Genomic DNA, 16,064 nt, shown 5'->3' with positions numbered 1-16,064 from the left:
AAAACAAGAGGTTGGAAGAAGACATACCCCAAAAAGAGAAAACTCCAGTGACTATGAGTAAGACACAAAAAACCTGGACTGTAAGGCCCAGCTCATCCCATAGAGCAAAATGTCCATGATGCTAACTGTTCTTTTCATAAAGAGAGAAGCTACAGGGGCTTCCCCGGTGGTGCAGCGGGTTGAGTGCAGCGCTGTGAAGCTCTCTGCAGCCTCTGCAGCGAGGATTCGATTTCCGGCCAGCCAGGGAGATAACCACATGGTGCGGCAAACCTCTCCTGCCTTGCCTGCTGCTACCCTCAGCAGTGTCTTCGGTCCATCTGCCTGTTCTGCTCCCCATTCTTCCTCTGGTGAATCCTCTCACCGTCCCTCACCTCTGGCCTGTACCCCAGTTCTTGTATAAATAAAAATAAATCCTTAAAAGAGAGAGAGAGGCTATAAGTAGGGGTATTGGAGACTTTGATGCTGAAAGGCAGTAGACAAAATGACCTCATAATCGACCAGGTTTAATAGCCTAATGTTTGCCGGAAGCAGTAGAGGGCTGGATAGCTTTGTTGTGGTATTCTCTGAAATCTTGGCTTACTTTTCCCAGCAGCTTTCACAACCTTAGTCACATTTATGTCCTTTTCCTGCCTTCTAATCTTGAGTAGAGTTCAGCTATGATATCACTTCACAACTTCATTCACCCCCTGTATGCAAATGTCTCCCAAGTTCTATCACTACGGCCAGCTGTTACCTTTTGTTCTTAAGTTCCCTACACCATGGTCCTAACCTATTGCTATAACCAGTGGGAAGTAGTCTGGATATTCTTCACAAGTATGTTTGGAATTCTCCCCAAATTCCACTTCCACTAAGAAGAGGGTCTGGGAGTAGAATCTGGGAGTCTTAAAGAGGACATAGGAAAAATATTCCACATCAGTGGGGAAACTGACATCAGCATAGAGATGAGAGTGAAGCCTCTGGGAAACAGTGAAAAGGCAGGCCTGACACAGGCTGGTGTTGTTTGTGAGTAATAAGAAAGAAAAAAGCAGACTACAGACCTGGATCCTCAGAAGGAAGCAAGGGCTTTCAAGGGCAAGAGATTAGACTTGATCAAAAAGAACATGGAAAACAGATGGGCAGTAAAAATAACTTGTAATAGGAAGATTAATCAGACTATCAGGCTGTAGGAAATGAACAGGAAGAACATACCCAAACTTTAAGAAGTAGGGGAGGTGCCAACATGACAAGTCAAGAAAAAATTAATGTGTTTACTGACCTGAGTGATGGATCACAGAGGGGAAAAAAAGACAGTAAAGTCATTTTAAGTTTTGTGTATTATTCACTCCACTAAAACAATGCAGATGGAAGATGAATACCAACCATTATATTGGAATCTCTGAGGGTAGTAGCAAGTGTGTGTTTTCTACAAACTCCAAGCTCACCATAGGGGAAAAAAAAAAAAAAAAAAAACACTAGCTTACTGAGCAAAGCAGATAGATTCTGAGTTCATCACCTTTCATTTTTAGGTTTCTAGAACTTTTGAGTCAGTCAGTAGATTTAGCTGTTGCTAGGAGATATGGTAATACATACCGAAGAAGGCAGCTGCTAATGCTAACCCTACACTTCTGAACCATGGAATGTCTAACTTTGGTTCTGAACGTAAGACCAAGACTTCTGTGGAGGAGAGGGGTGACTTGGTCTGGGGCGTCACATGGAGAGGGCTTCCTTGAGTGCCCGGGACATTGACCAGACCTTGAAGAATGGGTGAATAGACCAAGACACACAGGACCAGTGAGCTGATGAAAGGGGACACAGCATTGCGCAGTAGGATTCTGAGCAGCAGAATGTGAGCACTGCTTTTAGATAGTGGAGGAGCCTTGATGACTCCCAGCCTCCGTCTGAGCTGTTCTTGTATCGAAGCATGGTGACCCTTGTTAAGGATATGGACAAGGTCATTTCACAATTACTTTATCCATTTCTCCCTTTTGGACTTGGCATTCTTCAACCCCAGAATAACTTTGTTCTTTTACACCACTTCGTAAATGCACGTTAAATTTATTCACATTAACATGCACATAACCATTTAGCTTAGTTTGGAAAACTAATAAGCCTTAAAGAAACTATTTCTTCTCATTACAGCCTATGGAATGGGAAGGTAAGAGATTTTGTTCCACTCAGTAGATAAGGAAAGGAAAGCCCAGAGAATCTAAGAGGCCACCTCAAGTTCTCAGAGTTATTATGGAACTTGAACAGTTTTCTGCTGACCTCCACCAACCACCCTAGCCTCTGCCTCTTGCTGCAGTATTTGCATTTCCACAGGGATCAGAGACTTTGCTAAAAGCATATAGCTCTAATTAAGGGTTCTGGACATTTAAAAAAAGAAAATTGGATAAGAGTCATTCTTTTCAGTAAAGCCCTGAATCACACTTACCTAAGATACTGCCTTTGCCTTCACATTACCTGCCAACTGTGTCACCAAAGGGCAAGTTAGAGATGATTGTCTAAGCTCCACTTTCCCTGTTCATGCAATGGAAATGACTATTCCATGAGGTTTTTCTGATAATCTCCTGAAAGACCACCTGTATGTAATATGTTTTGTCCCGTGGTAGATCTCAATAAACCTCATTTTCTCTTCCTCACGCCCACATTTTATCTACACACAAGCCAACCCTTGCTAAGTCAGAATCACAGACTCCCCCAGGCCACACAAAGACCCTTCTTGTCTCCTTTTTGCTTTTATTTTTTTTTTATAATCTTATTTATTTATTTATTTATTTTATTTATACAAGCACTGGGTACAGTCAGAAGCGCGGGAGGGTGAGAGAATTCACCAGAGCCAGAGCAGGGAGAAGAACCGAAGTACACTGCTGAGGGGAGCAGCAGGCGGCAGGGGAGGTCTGCACGCCATGTGGGACCCTCCTCCGGTGGCCGGGGAGCAGCCAGGGATCGAACCAGCGCTGCAGAGGCTGCGGGCAGCTTCGCAACCCAGCGCTCAACCGCTGCGCCACTGGGGAGGCCCTCCTTTTTGCTTTTGTCCTTAGCCTTCTCTCTCACCCTCAGCTCCTTGGATAGCCACACCAGTCCTTTCTCTTCTCAAATCAGCCAAGAATATTCTGTCCTTTGCACACACTGATACCTCTGCCTGAAGCCCATGTTGTCCTATTCCTGTTCCTTTGCTCCTTCTTGTGTTGGATGAGTGCTGCTCTATCTCGCCCTTTTGGGATGCCCTCCTACAGCCTCCTCACCAAATCAGGCACCATAGTCCACCAATTAAAAAAAAAGCATTCCCATGGAACTCACATCCCTGACTACTTCCTTCATTTTCTTTCCACATTTATTCACACCTCATCATTAATTAGGTTGCATTCTCTGGTTATTTCACAATTTCATAACCATATTACTAGTTTTCCAGGGCCTGAAACTTGTTCAAAACCATTTTTGGCATCCCCTGTAAGCCTAGTATACTATCTGAAAGTGCATTGTTGCTCAGTATTTTCTTGATGGATGAATGAACAGATCAATCAGCTTTTAGCATAGCCCCTTTGCACAGAGAAAATCTGCACATAGCATATTTGTAGCGACCATTGCAGCAATACAATTTCAAATCATGATCCACTGCTGTCGTTCTTCTTGGATTGCTATTTTGAGTTTCAAAAGGAAGCAAACAATCTTATAAAAGGGAGATTGGATTTATTTTTAATAAGAAAGGCTGAATTGGAAGCTTGCATTTCTCCCCCAAATTTAATAACAGCATTGGCAAATTCTCACACTCCACAACTTTATTTCATGTATGAGGGAATAAGGCTTCCAGGTGAGCTTCTGTCGTGATGTAAGAGCAAGACCCGTATCATCAAACCTATTTAAATTCACCTAGAGCCAGAAGGAGTCACTTAGCAAGGGCATCTAGTCTGAAATGACTTCAGAATCAGTCTGTTCCAGGACAAGGTAGAGGACATGAAGGGGTACATCAGTTTACTCAGAACCATTACCCTCAAATATTTGAGGTCCTGATAGTTACCACTGATAACCTCAGTAAATAAATCGCTTTTGACATTGCCTCCTTTCTCTATTCACAACCATAACAAACTAAAAATATATGTAAGTGTGACATTATTTTATGCTCCAAATGATTACTTAATGAAATGGTATATTAACTTCTACATTCACTCTGTTATTCTGAAACAGAACCTTCAATTTAATATTTGCCCAACTGGTAATCCTTCGATTTTTAGTGGTTTATTTTATCAGTATTCTTTGAACAACAAATATGCACTCACACACATAATATTATAATGTATGCTCTTTAACTTACTTTGACAATTGCCTAACAGGTTCTGTCTACTTAATATCTTCCCCCTAATTTAGTATTTAATGTTATAAGACAGACCAAGTCAAGGAAGGAGTTACGATAAATACCTGTTATATCATGAGTGTTGTCTACCATGTAATGGGGTCTGTTCTTTATCTTATAGCATCACTTAATCCCACCCCACTTGGCTTTGTGACAGTCAATAGAACCTATAGAAATAACCGCTTATCAGTCCTGTTCTCTCCCCATCTCTCAGACTGCAGAAGTCCTGAAGGTTGATGGAGGGCCATGCTATTCAAACAGCAGGCGTGGCTGAGACAGAAGCTCCTGGTCCTGGGAAGTCTTGCTGTTGGGAGTCTCCTATATCTAGTCGCCAGAGTTGGGAGCTTGGATAGGTAGGTGATTAAACGCATGCATCTGCCTATATGACTTTAAGTGTCTCTTGATTTAATTTTCTTAGGACAAGATTTTAAATCTTTCCATTTGTTTTCTTGCCTCAGAATTCCCAAGACTTTTTGCAATATTGATTTTGATTTATTGAACCTTTAAAAAAAGGATGTCCAAGTTACTCAAACCTAGGTGTTCATCAAGATCCATTTGTATTCTGCATACATTGACATTTGTTTTCAGAGAAGGGATAAAGCCTTGTGCAGGAAAAAAATGTCATTTAATGGAGCTCAAACTGGTATATGTGTATCTGATTGTTGACCTCTAGCCATAGCAAAATAGTGATGATATATTTATGCATCTTCATTTTGGAATTTATGAGTGGACAATTAATGTGCCACCGGGAGAGTTAAAATTATGTATGAGTCTGTAAAAGAGCTCATCAAGTTTGGAATCCATTGCCCTGAAAAGATGGCTGCAGGCCTGGGGAGTTTTAACTATGTTAATGAGCTCTGGATTCCTGGAGCTGAATGTACAAGGAGGCTGTCGCTTAGAGTAATTGCCCAGAAAGCAATGGAAAATCCGTGGAGAGGAAATTCACAGAGCTAGGATTTAGCTCTAAAGAGACAAACAGTTGAGAGAAACTAGGTGCACAAGTCCCAGCTGACTCAGTTGGCTTCATGTTAAGTTTTTCTGTCTGTACCACATTCAATATGATTGGAAAAGACACGGAAGTTAATCTCCGAAATGTAAGACTTCCTTCTTTGCCTGTTAGAAGTAATTTTTTTGCTAAAAAGACCTAAGTATGTTATCCATGAATTCATTTGCCATTGTCTAAGAAAATACAGACACACTTCTTTCTATTTTTTAAAAAAGATTTATTTTATTTATTTATGCATACAAGAACTAGGGTTCAGGCCAGCGGTGCAGGGTGATGAGAGGATTCACCAGAGACAGAATAGGGAACAGAACAGGTAGATTGACTGAAATACACTGCTGAGGGGAAGCAGCGAGCGAGACAGGAGAGGTCTGCTGCACCATGTGGGTTAAGCCCTCTGGAGGGGGATCAAATTCATGCTGCAGTGGCTTCCTGGCTGCCAATAGCTTCATGGTGCTAATACTTAACCCCTGCACCACCAGGAAGGCCCTACAGACACACTTTAAAATGAAAATGCCAGGCCTCCCCTGGTGGCGCCTGCGGTTGAGAGCCGTGCTGTGATGCTGTCCATAGCCTCTGCAGTGCTGGTTTGATCCCTGCCGGCCAGCGAGGGTCCCACATGGCGCGGCAGACCTCTCCTGTCTCACCCACTGCTCCAGCAGTGTATTTCGTCAGTCTGCCTGTTCTGTGCCCCACTGTCTCTGGTGAAACCTCTCACCCTCCCGCGCATCTGGCCTGTACCCCGGTTCTTGTATAAAATAAATAAATAAATATTTAATAAATAAATAAATAAATATAAATAAATAAATAAATGACTGAATGAAAAGGTCTTCCTTAAAGTTTTTTCTTTTTCTAATCTCTATATCTTATCACTCAGATAATTCAACAAATAATGTGTCAGTGGTTCTTGTCTTTCTTAAACCAGTGTCAATTTTGACAATAAAGTAAACTTCACTGCTTCTTCCCAATTCACATTCCTGAGTAGTTCCCACTTATGGGTTGTTAACCACTACAAGAAATGGTATCATCTAGAGCTTATCACTAATGAAGATAGTTGAGATGGCACCATTGTCCTATGTCCATAATGGAAATTTTATATCAGGTTTTCTCAATTTTAATCAGTTTGAAGTCATTTGCCTTTTTATGAGTAACACATTAGTTATTTGTCATTAACACATTAGATATTTAGTTGATTTTTTTTTTTATTTTTAACCCAATCTCTAATGCTTATCAGATAGTTTTTGTGAAAAAATGGACTGCTTTCTCAAAACCTCTCACTTGAAGGTTTGAGAAGATTGCTGAAATCAGGACATTGCTTTAGTAACTAAGATCCGGCTCTGTGGATGAGGGGCTGATATTGGTTTCTTCAACTTGCTGGGGTTTTTTTTGTTTTTGTTTTTGTTTTTTGTGGGACCCTCGCCGGTGGCCAGGGAACGAACCGGCGCTGCAGAGGCAGCGGGCAGCCTCACAGCCCAGCGCTCAACCACTGCGCCACCAGGGGAGGCCCTCGACTTGCTATTTTAATCATGAGAGTAGTTTTTTCAGTCTGGGCCCATGCTCAGAATGTGCACCTCAGGAAATGAGAAACAACATGATATTTTCTTCTGTCTTGAGTTACAGAGGCCAAAAAGCAATTGTTCTGCAGGGGATGAGCTCCCCTGGTAGAAGATAAAAAGAGAATGGAAAGGAGAAATGGAAATGATCCTTTTCTAGAAGGAAAGTATTCCATTCCAGTCCAAACAGAGCAGAGGCTGTTTCAGCCACTCTGTTAGGTTTCCACAAGAGAATTGTCCTACAAAGAAGATTTGATACTCTCCTCATTTCTCCCAAAGATAGTACTAACATCTCCTTAGAAGCACAGAGGTCCATCCGTTAATTTCGGTGGATGCCTTAGGGAAGTAGGACTTCATTCTCAACCAAACCCCAGTGGAGCGAGAAGTTGAATTTGTTATATCCCAGTCAGTGTCACTAGTGAAAATATCTTTGACTGTGTGGTGTTACTACTTCTCTATCTTCCACTTAGAACTCTAGCATATTAATCCTGTTAAGAAATTTATTGACACAAGCTTCATGCTTTTCTAAAATACTGTGACAAACACTACTGTTATATTTTCATGTTTTCCACAATGACCATGAGTTGTTTCTAAAATCATAAAAAGCAAACACCATAAAAAAGCAAAATATATTTGTGTTCTTCCTTAAGCAGTATGATAGATAGCTATTCAAACAGAGTCCATTAGGCCAAGCACTTTCCCCTTAGAACTTTGGCATGACTTTGAGGTTTTGTTTTTCTCCCTTCCATTATAAACATTACAGAAGATAAGAAAGGTAAAATAGGGTCTCTTGGGAAAAGCAAGTACCAAACTCATTGCCACAAAGAGGGAGACAGAGACACTAAATTATTAAAACTGGAAGGTTTAGGTAGAGAAATTTGTTCAAAACCATTTTGACTAGTGTTGTATCCCTTAATGAGAAGAAAAAATGCCTTCTTAGATAAACTTAGAAAAATTAAAATGAATTTTAGTTGAGTTACAGACTATACTCAAAAGGAAACTATTTACTATGTATATTAATCATGACTAATTAAAGTCATTCTGATCTAATGTCACAGTAACTGTTACCTCACCTTTCTCTCTCAGAAAAGTCAAAGTAGTTGCTCCTAAAGTAGGGTAATGTTGAAATGGAAATCCTCTTCCTTTTTGGTTCTATCCACTGCAATTTTCCTTCATGAGCTCAAGTCCCTGATTTAAATGTGGTTGGCAATGAGGACCTGAGATTTCAGGCCCAGCCAAGGTCCTGTTGATTTCTGGTCCCGGGTGTGGTAGGCATTTGCTGCTAGCAGTTGGGTTTGTTCCTACATTCAACAAAGTGAAAACATAATCCTGATCTCTTTGGATAGAGAGAAGCTGAAGAAATGCAGACCCCTTCTAGCTGTCATCAAGGCCAAGGCCAGAAATTCTCATGGAATGAAAAGTTTTAGCAAGTGCCAAGATTGGAATTTATAGGTTGATGATACAAATAACCAAGGGCAAAGACTAGGATCTCTTTACAGACTATATCTCAAAGATTTTTTGAGAGCCAAATGAGTGCTGCTGATCTCAAGAAAAAATACCACCACATGAGACCCAAAAGACATGGCCTCTGAGATTTCCTCAGCCCCCAGCTGAAGATTATAAAATTTGCCTTTCACGTTTTCTAAATGATACTAACTGGTGAGCCATTAAAAGGCTATTAGTATGGCTGGTTGTCACTGTCCTATGCTGTGAACATAAGTACATGAGATAGTCAATTAAGCGCCTGGTGAATAAAAATTTTCAGGAGCACTAATAAAAAAAAATCCCATCGATTATATGGGCTCCATTTAATACAGGGTTGCCTAAAATAAAATGTCTCCAACATGTATTCATTATGGGTTGCAGCAGGTTGGGAACCATAGTCTTATTTGTTCATTTGAAGGCTTACTTTCTGGGGACCAGAAAAATGAGAAGTTGGTTGCAATGAGCCTCTTAAAGTATCTCTGTTGTTTGCAGGCTACAACCCATTTGCCCCATTGAAGGCCGATTTGGAGCCCGAGGTCAGGCTGAATTCCCTCTCCGTGCCCTGCAGTTTAAGCGTGGTCTGCTGCACGAGTTCCGAAAGGGCAACACTTCCAAGGAGCAGGTTCGCCTACATGACCTGGTTCAGCAGCTCCCGAAGGCCATCATCATTGGGGTGAGGAAAGGAGGCACAAGGGCCCTGCTTGAGATGCTGAACCTCCATCCGGCAGTGGTCAAAGCCTCTCAAGAAATCCACTTTTTTGACAATGATGAGAATTATGCCAAGGGCATTGATTGGTATAGGAAAAAGATGCCTTTTTCCTACCCTCAGCAAATCACAATTGAAAAGAGCCCAGCATATTTTATCACAGAGGAGGTTCCAGAAAGGATTTACAAAATGAACTCATCCATCAAGTTGTTGATCATTGTCAGGGAACCAACCACAAGAGCTATTTCTGATTACACTCAGGTGCTAGAGGGGAAGGAGAGGAAGAACAAAACTTATTACAAGTTTGAAAAGCTGGCGATAGACCCTAATACCTGCGAAGTGAACACCAAGTACAAGGCAGTAAGAACCAGCATATACACCAAACATCTGGAAAGGTGGTTGAAATACTTTCCAATTGAGCAATTTCACATTGTTGATGGAGATCGCCTCATCACAGAACCTCTGCCAGAGCTTCAGCTCGTGGAGAAGTTCCTAAATCTTCCCCCAAGGATAAGTCAGTACAATTTATATTTTAATGCTACCAGAGGGTTTTACTGCTTACGATTTAACATTATCTTTAATAAGTGCCTGGCGGGTAGCAAGGGACGCATTCATCCAGAGGTGGACCCCTCCGTCATAACCAAATTGCGCAAATTCTTTCACCCTTTTAATCAAAAATTTTACCAGATCACCGGGAGGACATTGAACTGGCCCTAAAGTAATGACATGCAACACCATGTGTTGTGCCTGAAGACACACATTGTCTCCTCTAGATTAAAATATGCACTTTTCCTAGACACAACTACCCAAGTCATTTTTCCATGTATACTTGTACATAGGCAGTGGGTAACCAAATATAATACCAATTCTTTTTCTACTGAAAATTTACAAAATAAAATTTGCTGTCTGCATAGTTGCATCTTTTAAGCTATTTACAAAAAAGAAAAGGTGGTGGTATCGGGGGAAAAGTGACTTCAGCCTTCTCAAAGAGTTAGTCTTCCTTTGAGTCAGAATTTGTCGCCTGCCATTTTCATCGATTTAAGCCAAAAGATTAATGTGTGAAAATATACCAATGGCTGTGAAGCTTCAGGAAGTAGAAGATTCAGTTATGCATTCTTTTCTAAGGAAAACCTGGCTCTTTAATTCAAATGGTGAATTAGTGCCATGAAAACATATAATACTATTTTCTTATTATTTGAAAAAAAGTCATATCTCATAAAATTGACATTGTTCCAAAGTTCCTGTGGTGATTTTGCACTATTGTTTTCTTCTGGACCATCATGTCACTTATAGCATGTCAATCACACATTGGAAAGTCAAGTCCTTTTACTTCCATGTTCTATGTCAACAAAGAAAAACATCATGTACATAATGTATATTGTTGTAAATACTGGTTTCACACTAAGTAATTCTATTTTGTAAACTGAATATGGCTATTTAATTTATTGTGGAAATTAAATTTATTGTGGTATTTAAAAATGGAATGGATTAAAATTACTCTATGTGCAACTATTTTTTTAATCATTTTGTTTTACGTGCCCCCTGCTGGCTCCCTAAATCGAAATTGTTTATGTGCGTTTGAGAGCGCTTGGAAAGATGTGCCTCTCTGTTGGATTTCTGTACCCTTGTGAAAAATATATTTGCGAAGTGAAGTTGAGTATATTAAAAAAAATCGCAATCATCTAGAAATCTAGTGAAATAGCCACCTCAAGACACTAGTGCTGCTCCGGAACAGCAGTTAACTTACTTGAAGTTACTGCTCTGACAGGGGGAAGAGGAGAAATATTTTCACATAATCGAGGTATAGAAGAATCACAATTTTATTTGAACCTCTAATCAGAGTCAGACCAATGGAGACATTAAATAAGATTAGAAAACTTGTATATCATCTGCACTGAAAGCTGCTGATGCTTCAAAAATGAATACTAACTCTCAGAACTCCCTCTTTGAGATGAAAATATATCAGTCTGCTCAGAAATGATCAAATTGCATAGTGTTGCTGTTACTAACATAAACATATGTTTCATACTTCCATCCAGAGAAATTAATGCTAAATTGAGTGCTTATAAGCATCAGATACACTGCATTATACTTAAATATAATTCCAAAAAAGCATGGAAAGAGGTATCAACAGCAACAAAAATGAATTTTTACAATCATGGTTACATACACAGTGGAAAACATACAGAGGGTTTTGTTCAGCATCACCTAGAGAGTGCCTGGAGAAACTGGCAAATTAAGTGTATTCCCTTTTGATTGTAATAAGTGTTGATTTTCTCCATGAGTTGTTTACCCTGTCCAGTGATTTGATGGTGAACTTTTCTAAATAAATAGCCCTTTCCCCTCTAGTGTCGGTATATATTGCTTCTCGAGCCACAGCCTTAATAATCATCTCTATTGTTTCAATTAGCACTGATGTTATTCTCTCAGCAAGAAACAAGCATGATACCAACACATGCTGACAGGCTGGCTTCTCACTCACTGCGCAAATGACTCTGGGGTGAGAGTCTCATATCTACATATCAGTCACCTCTCCCTTAATCCCTGGATAAAATCAAATATAAGAAATCTGGTATTAAATTTTCTTATGATTCAACTCTCAGCTAACCATCAGAGTAAAGTCTTTGAATACTACACTCAAGGAAATAATCATTGTGTTATTATTTTACTGTAACTATTCCTAGAGCACTATACAGCTTACATGGTTTTATACCAGGAACTGTCAAATTATGCCCTATTGGAGCACTAATGTTTCAAAAACTCAGCCTAGCTATTCCAATAGCAGAACTGAAGAATGTCATTTTTTTCCCCCAAGATTCATTGAGGGATTTTTAAAAAGCAAGCTAATGAAAAGAAAGTGATAATAATCTTTTATGTTATAATTTTTTCTTAAACGTAACAGAATTTAAAGTTCTAGTTGATGTATGGCAACTTTATATTTGCTATTTTTAGCTCAAATAAGCCAGTATTTCCTTATCATATTTAAAAAAAAAAATGTGCAGTGATTTCCAGTTGTTCTGTGTCCTAAATAGGTTTGAGAATGGGTTTAAACCTTGGAGACTCCCTACAGAGATCTAAAGCAGGAGGCCTGTGGAGGATATTCTTGGAAGGTTAGTTTTATTTCACTGAAGAAAAAAAAAAACAGCCACAGTCACTACTGATTGAGCTAAGTAGGGAGAAATAAAAATCCTATGATTTAATAGTAAGCTTCCACTGGAGGTTTTAAACCTCTTTGTTTAGAAAACTATTTGCTGTTTTCATCAAACCGGCAACAGAACTCTAGAGAAATCTTCAGCTCGTTACGATAGCTCCACAAGGGCTCTCTTTAATAAGTAACTACTTTTACATCATGAAAACTTAGCCTTCCTCCCGGAGGCTTGGTGGCATCACACAGCTTTATGAAACAGTTCTAGCTGCAAACAGAAAAACTTCATTAAGCAGTCATGAAGTTTCTGCTGGACCATAGACTGAAATTACACTATTTTGCAAGCCAAAGAATTCCAATTATAATTATACCAACAGGAACTAGAATCCCGAGAGAGACTAACTAGGGAACGTTGAGGAAAAAAGGAGGCACAAACCCGTAGACATCCCAAGTCCATCACCTACTCACCTAAAATCACTTCACATAAACCCTCAACTGATTAAGGTAAGAAATCCTGATACTGTAGTATAGGGAAAGTTTAAGACCTTACAGTCTTTAATGGATGATAAAGCAGAGACTTCTAAACACCTCATAATTACATCAGATTTTAGATCTGATGTAATGGTGATGGACCAGCAAGAATAATCAATTGACAGTTCAGTTCCCACTAAAACAGATGGAGCCTGGTGGAAGTGCTGCCTGGAATGCTGCACCTGGTGCCAGAGCCTACCCCCACCCTCCCCCCACACTTCCCCCATCCCCCTGCCCAGGACAAACTCAAAGTCCAATGGAGAGCATTACCTGGGATCTAGAAGTGTGTCACTGCAAAGAGAAGGGGGGAATCAAGGACAAGTGCAGCCCGAATACCAGCCCTGCCAAAAACATTTGCTTTGTCTAATTAGCAGTTTGCTAAATTGGATTGCCTTCATAAGCCTAATTTGAGAATTTTCAGGGATGGAAAATTTCAAATGATCATAAATAGTGTCTTCCTGTGAAGTCTTTTGTACTCTTTTTGCACACTCAGCAGCCATTTTCCACTTAGAAGACTAGTCTACAGTCTAAGCAAAAAAGAAAACTTTGCTAAACACATTCCCCCTAAAAAATGACTAAATACAGCAAAATCTTAGCAATTTAGACTAACAGGGAAAATATAGAGAATATTTTAAAGCAAACTCATTGCAATTATTCCCAAGTAGACAAAGTGCCGAACTATACTAATAATATATTGAAAAATAAATACCTAATTGTGCCTGCTTTACTAAATAAAGGCCTCTTAATTGGCATATTTTTTTCCCAAATTGGCATTACTCAACTACTTTAAAGCAGTCTGTCCTCTTAAGTAGCTTACTCAGGCCCCCTAGCATCTGTTTATCAATTTTTATAGCAAATCTTCCTTTTATAGCTAGTGCAAGTATAAAATTTTTAGGGCAAAATATGACCATTTGGTGAGGTTCTAACAAATGTGCCTTACTACACATCTCACAAAAACAATTTCTTTAAATTTTACACTTTTAAAGACCTTTTTCCAATTACATTTTATTGTACCTTTTAGGAATAAGAGAACTATTTCATAATGATTAGAAATGGATTGGGGAGTTGAAAAGGCAGAACTGAACTGATAGCAGTATGCATTTCCCATAGAAAGCACCTGATTGGTATTCCAAGAACAAGTGTCTGTTATTTAAAGGCATCTCCGTTGAAAAGCAATACCCTTTCACTCATATCAAGTAGGCAGCGGCACACTTGTTACCTATCAGGCTGGTTCCATCACTTCTGACTCTGTGAACTGTATCAGTCTACCTACCAGGTCCTGGAGAGCTGTTGGTGAAAGGATTTGTTTCTAGACAGATGTTTCATCCTCCTTCGAAAACAGTCTACCAAGAAGGTGAGTTATTCCCCTCAGATTGGTAACATTTCAAAGAGCTGGCTCACCTCCAACATTTCTAATTGCTCAAGACTGTTTTGCGTTGCTTTTTCCGTAATGGCACCTGAGAAAAATCTTTAAGGTCAACTGCAAAACTGCCTGTGTCTTTATAAGGCCACACAGAAGCTCACCTAAAGGTCTGGACATAGAGTTTAAAAGACCTTGTAACTGCTGCATGTCAGGTCATTTAAAACTAGGTCCTAGAATCAAATTTTAATATAAACTATTTGAAGTTAAGACCTCTGTCAACACCAAGTAACAATGTCACCACACCAAGCAGAATTAGTAGTATGAGTGAGTGAGTTGAAGTTCAGAAAGCCAGAGGAAGCAACTCAACCTGTAAGAATCAGGAAAGGCTTAGTGAGGTGATGCTTGAACTAAGCAAAAGAAGATCATTGCCTCTCACCCGGCAGACATGTAGGAAAAATACACTCTGAGATGAGAGAAACAATTGAACAAAGCATGAGGTATGAGTGTGCCTAGCAAATCCAGCAAAATAGATCATATGTAAGAGAAGATAATAGTAATGGAAAGCTGTAGTGGCAGGACAGGACACAGTGCAGGTTTCCTGATCCCATGCAGACCGGGTAAAAGAGTCAGAGTCCTCAGTGGCTTTTTGCAGGTCTTTTATTGGGGTTCACCAAGCATATGGCAGGCCGGGATGCTGGCAGGCCTCCCAGCCCCCAGCAAATCCTCACTCTATCTGGGCTCTCTGGTCATCTCGGCTTCTCTTCGGCTTCTGCTGCTGCTTTCTCGGCTTCTGGCGTCCCTGTGACGCCACCCTTAAAAGCACAGTCTTGGCCCAGGTGTACCCACTTCAGGTGCCCGCCATCAGGCATGCATTCAGGATCACAGGGTTCCCTCATCTATCCTGATGGCAGGAGGGCAGAAAAGCCTGATTTTTCACCTTACCCTACAAAAGCCTACCAGAACTTGTTAGGTGTTCAACTAGTCCTACCCCACCACCCAGGATGAGGGGCCCCTGCTAAGTATCCAGGCCAGACCTCCTCATTGGGCCTGCATCCAGCTGATCCTTTTTAAGTGAAGCATTTAAGAAAAGAAAGCAGGTAATGGAATTAATATTCTGAAAGTTTGCTTTTGAGCAATTGGTGCCAGAGAATCAGTTTCCCTTTCTACCCTTCTCTACACTCTTGTTCTCCCACTTCTTCGCTTCCTGGCTTCTAATTTTGTTGCAGTGAATATGATCCTATTGGCTCATTTTTCCCCCGCTCTGAGGCAAAGGTATCTTTTCAAAGTCAATTCTCTGAGTATGCTGGTCATGAAGAATTATGATGTTTTCATGCCACGGAGATCTTGCTCTAGGTATACCCATCCTGAAACTTTACGAGAGGAATGGTGTAAAGGCAGGACAGGACACAGTGCAGGTTTTCTGATCCCATGCAGACCAGGTAAAGGAGGAGTCAGAGTCCTCAGTGGTTTTTTGCAGGTTTTTTATTGGGGTTCAGCGGGTACATGGCAGGCAGGGATGTTGGGGGGCCGGGAGGCTGGCAGTCCTCCCAGCCCCCAGCAAATCTTCACTCTATCTGGGCTCTCTGGCCTTCTCTGCTTCTGCTTCGGGCTTCTTCTCTTTCGGCTTCTACTGGCGTCCCCGTGACACCGCCCTTAAAAAAGCACAGTCTTAGCACAGGTGTAACCACTTCAGGTGCCTGCCATCAGGCATGCATTCAGGATCACAAGGTTCCCTCATCTATCCTGATGGCGGGAAGGCAGAAAAGCCTGATTTTTTACCTTACCCTACAAATGGGAATGAGAAGAAAACCAAACATCACATAAGGTATAATATTTCCAAAAGTACCCAGGAAACATGTTTCATCAGAGAATTATAAGTTAAACACTGCAGGTGAAATTGTAGGAATGAATTTGTCTCTTTGCACTTGAACTTCCAATTAAGTAAGAG

At 40.5% G+C, this 16,064-nt stretch overlaps 1 protein-coding gene across 3 annotated transcripts in view; it reads left to right on the top strand.

Annotated features, from left to right (window-relative positions):
• Positions 1-11,423, top strand: part of HS3ST5 (heparan sulfate-glucosamine 3-sulfotransferase 5) — a 228,634-nt gene extending 217,211 nt beyond the window's left edge. For 2 of the 3 annotated variants that reach the window (XM_037520261.1, XM_037520260.1), the window contains exons 4-5: positions 4,545-4,683; positions 8,864-11,423. In XM_037520261.1, coding sequence (XP_037376158.1) covers positions 4,577-4,683; positions 8,864-9,794 — 1,038 coding nt within the window. In that variant the 5' untranslated portion in view covers positions 4,545-4,576 and the 3' untranslated portion in view covers positions 9,795-11,423. The remainder of the gene's footprint in view (positions 1-4,544; positions 4,684-8,863) is intronic. The other variant, XM_054699117.1, reaches the window with a different exon arrangement.
• Positions 11,424-16,064: the final 4,641 nt, after the last annotated feature.

Source organism: Talpa occidentalis, unplaced genomic scaffold (assembly GCF_014898055.3).
Source record: "Talpa occidentalis isolate TD23 unplaced genomic scaffold, MPIMG_talOcc4v2.1 talOcc4.2, whole genome shotgun sequence".
Taxonomy (NCBI): domain Eukaryota; kingdom Metazoa; phylum Chordata; class Mammalia; order Eulipotyphla; family Talpidae; genus Talpa; species Talpa occidentalis.
The sequence above is the reverse complement of the archived record's forward strand: the minus strand, read 5'-3'. Positions and strand labels throughout refer to the sequence as shown.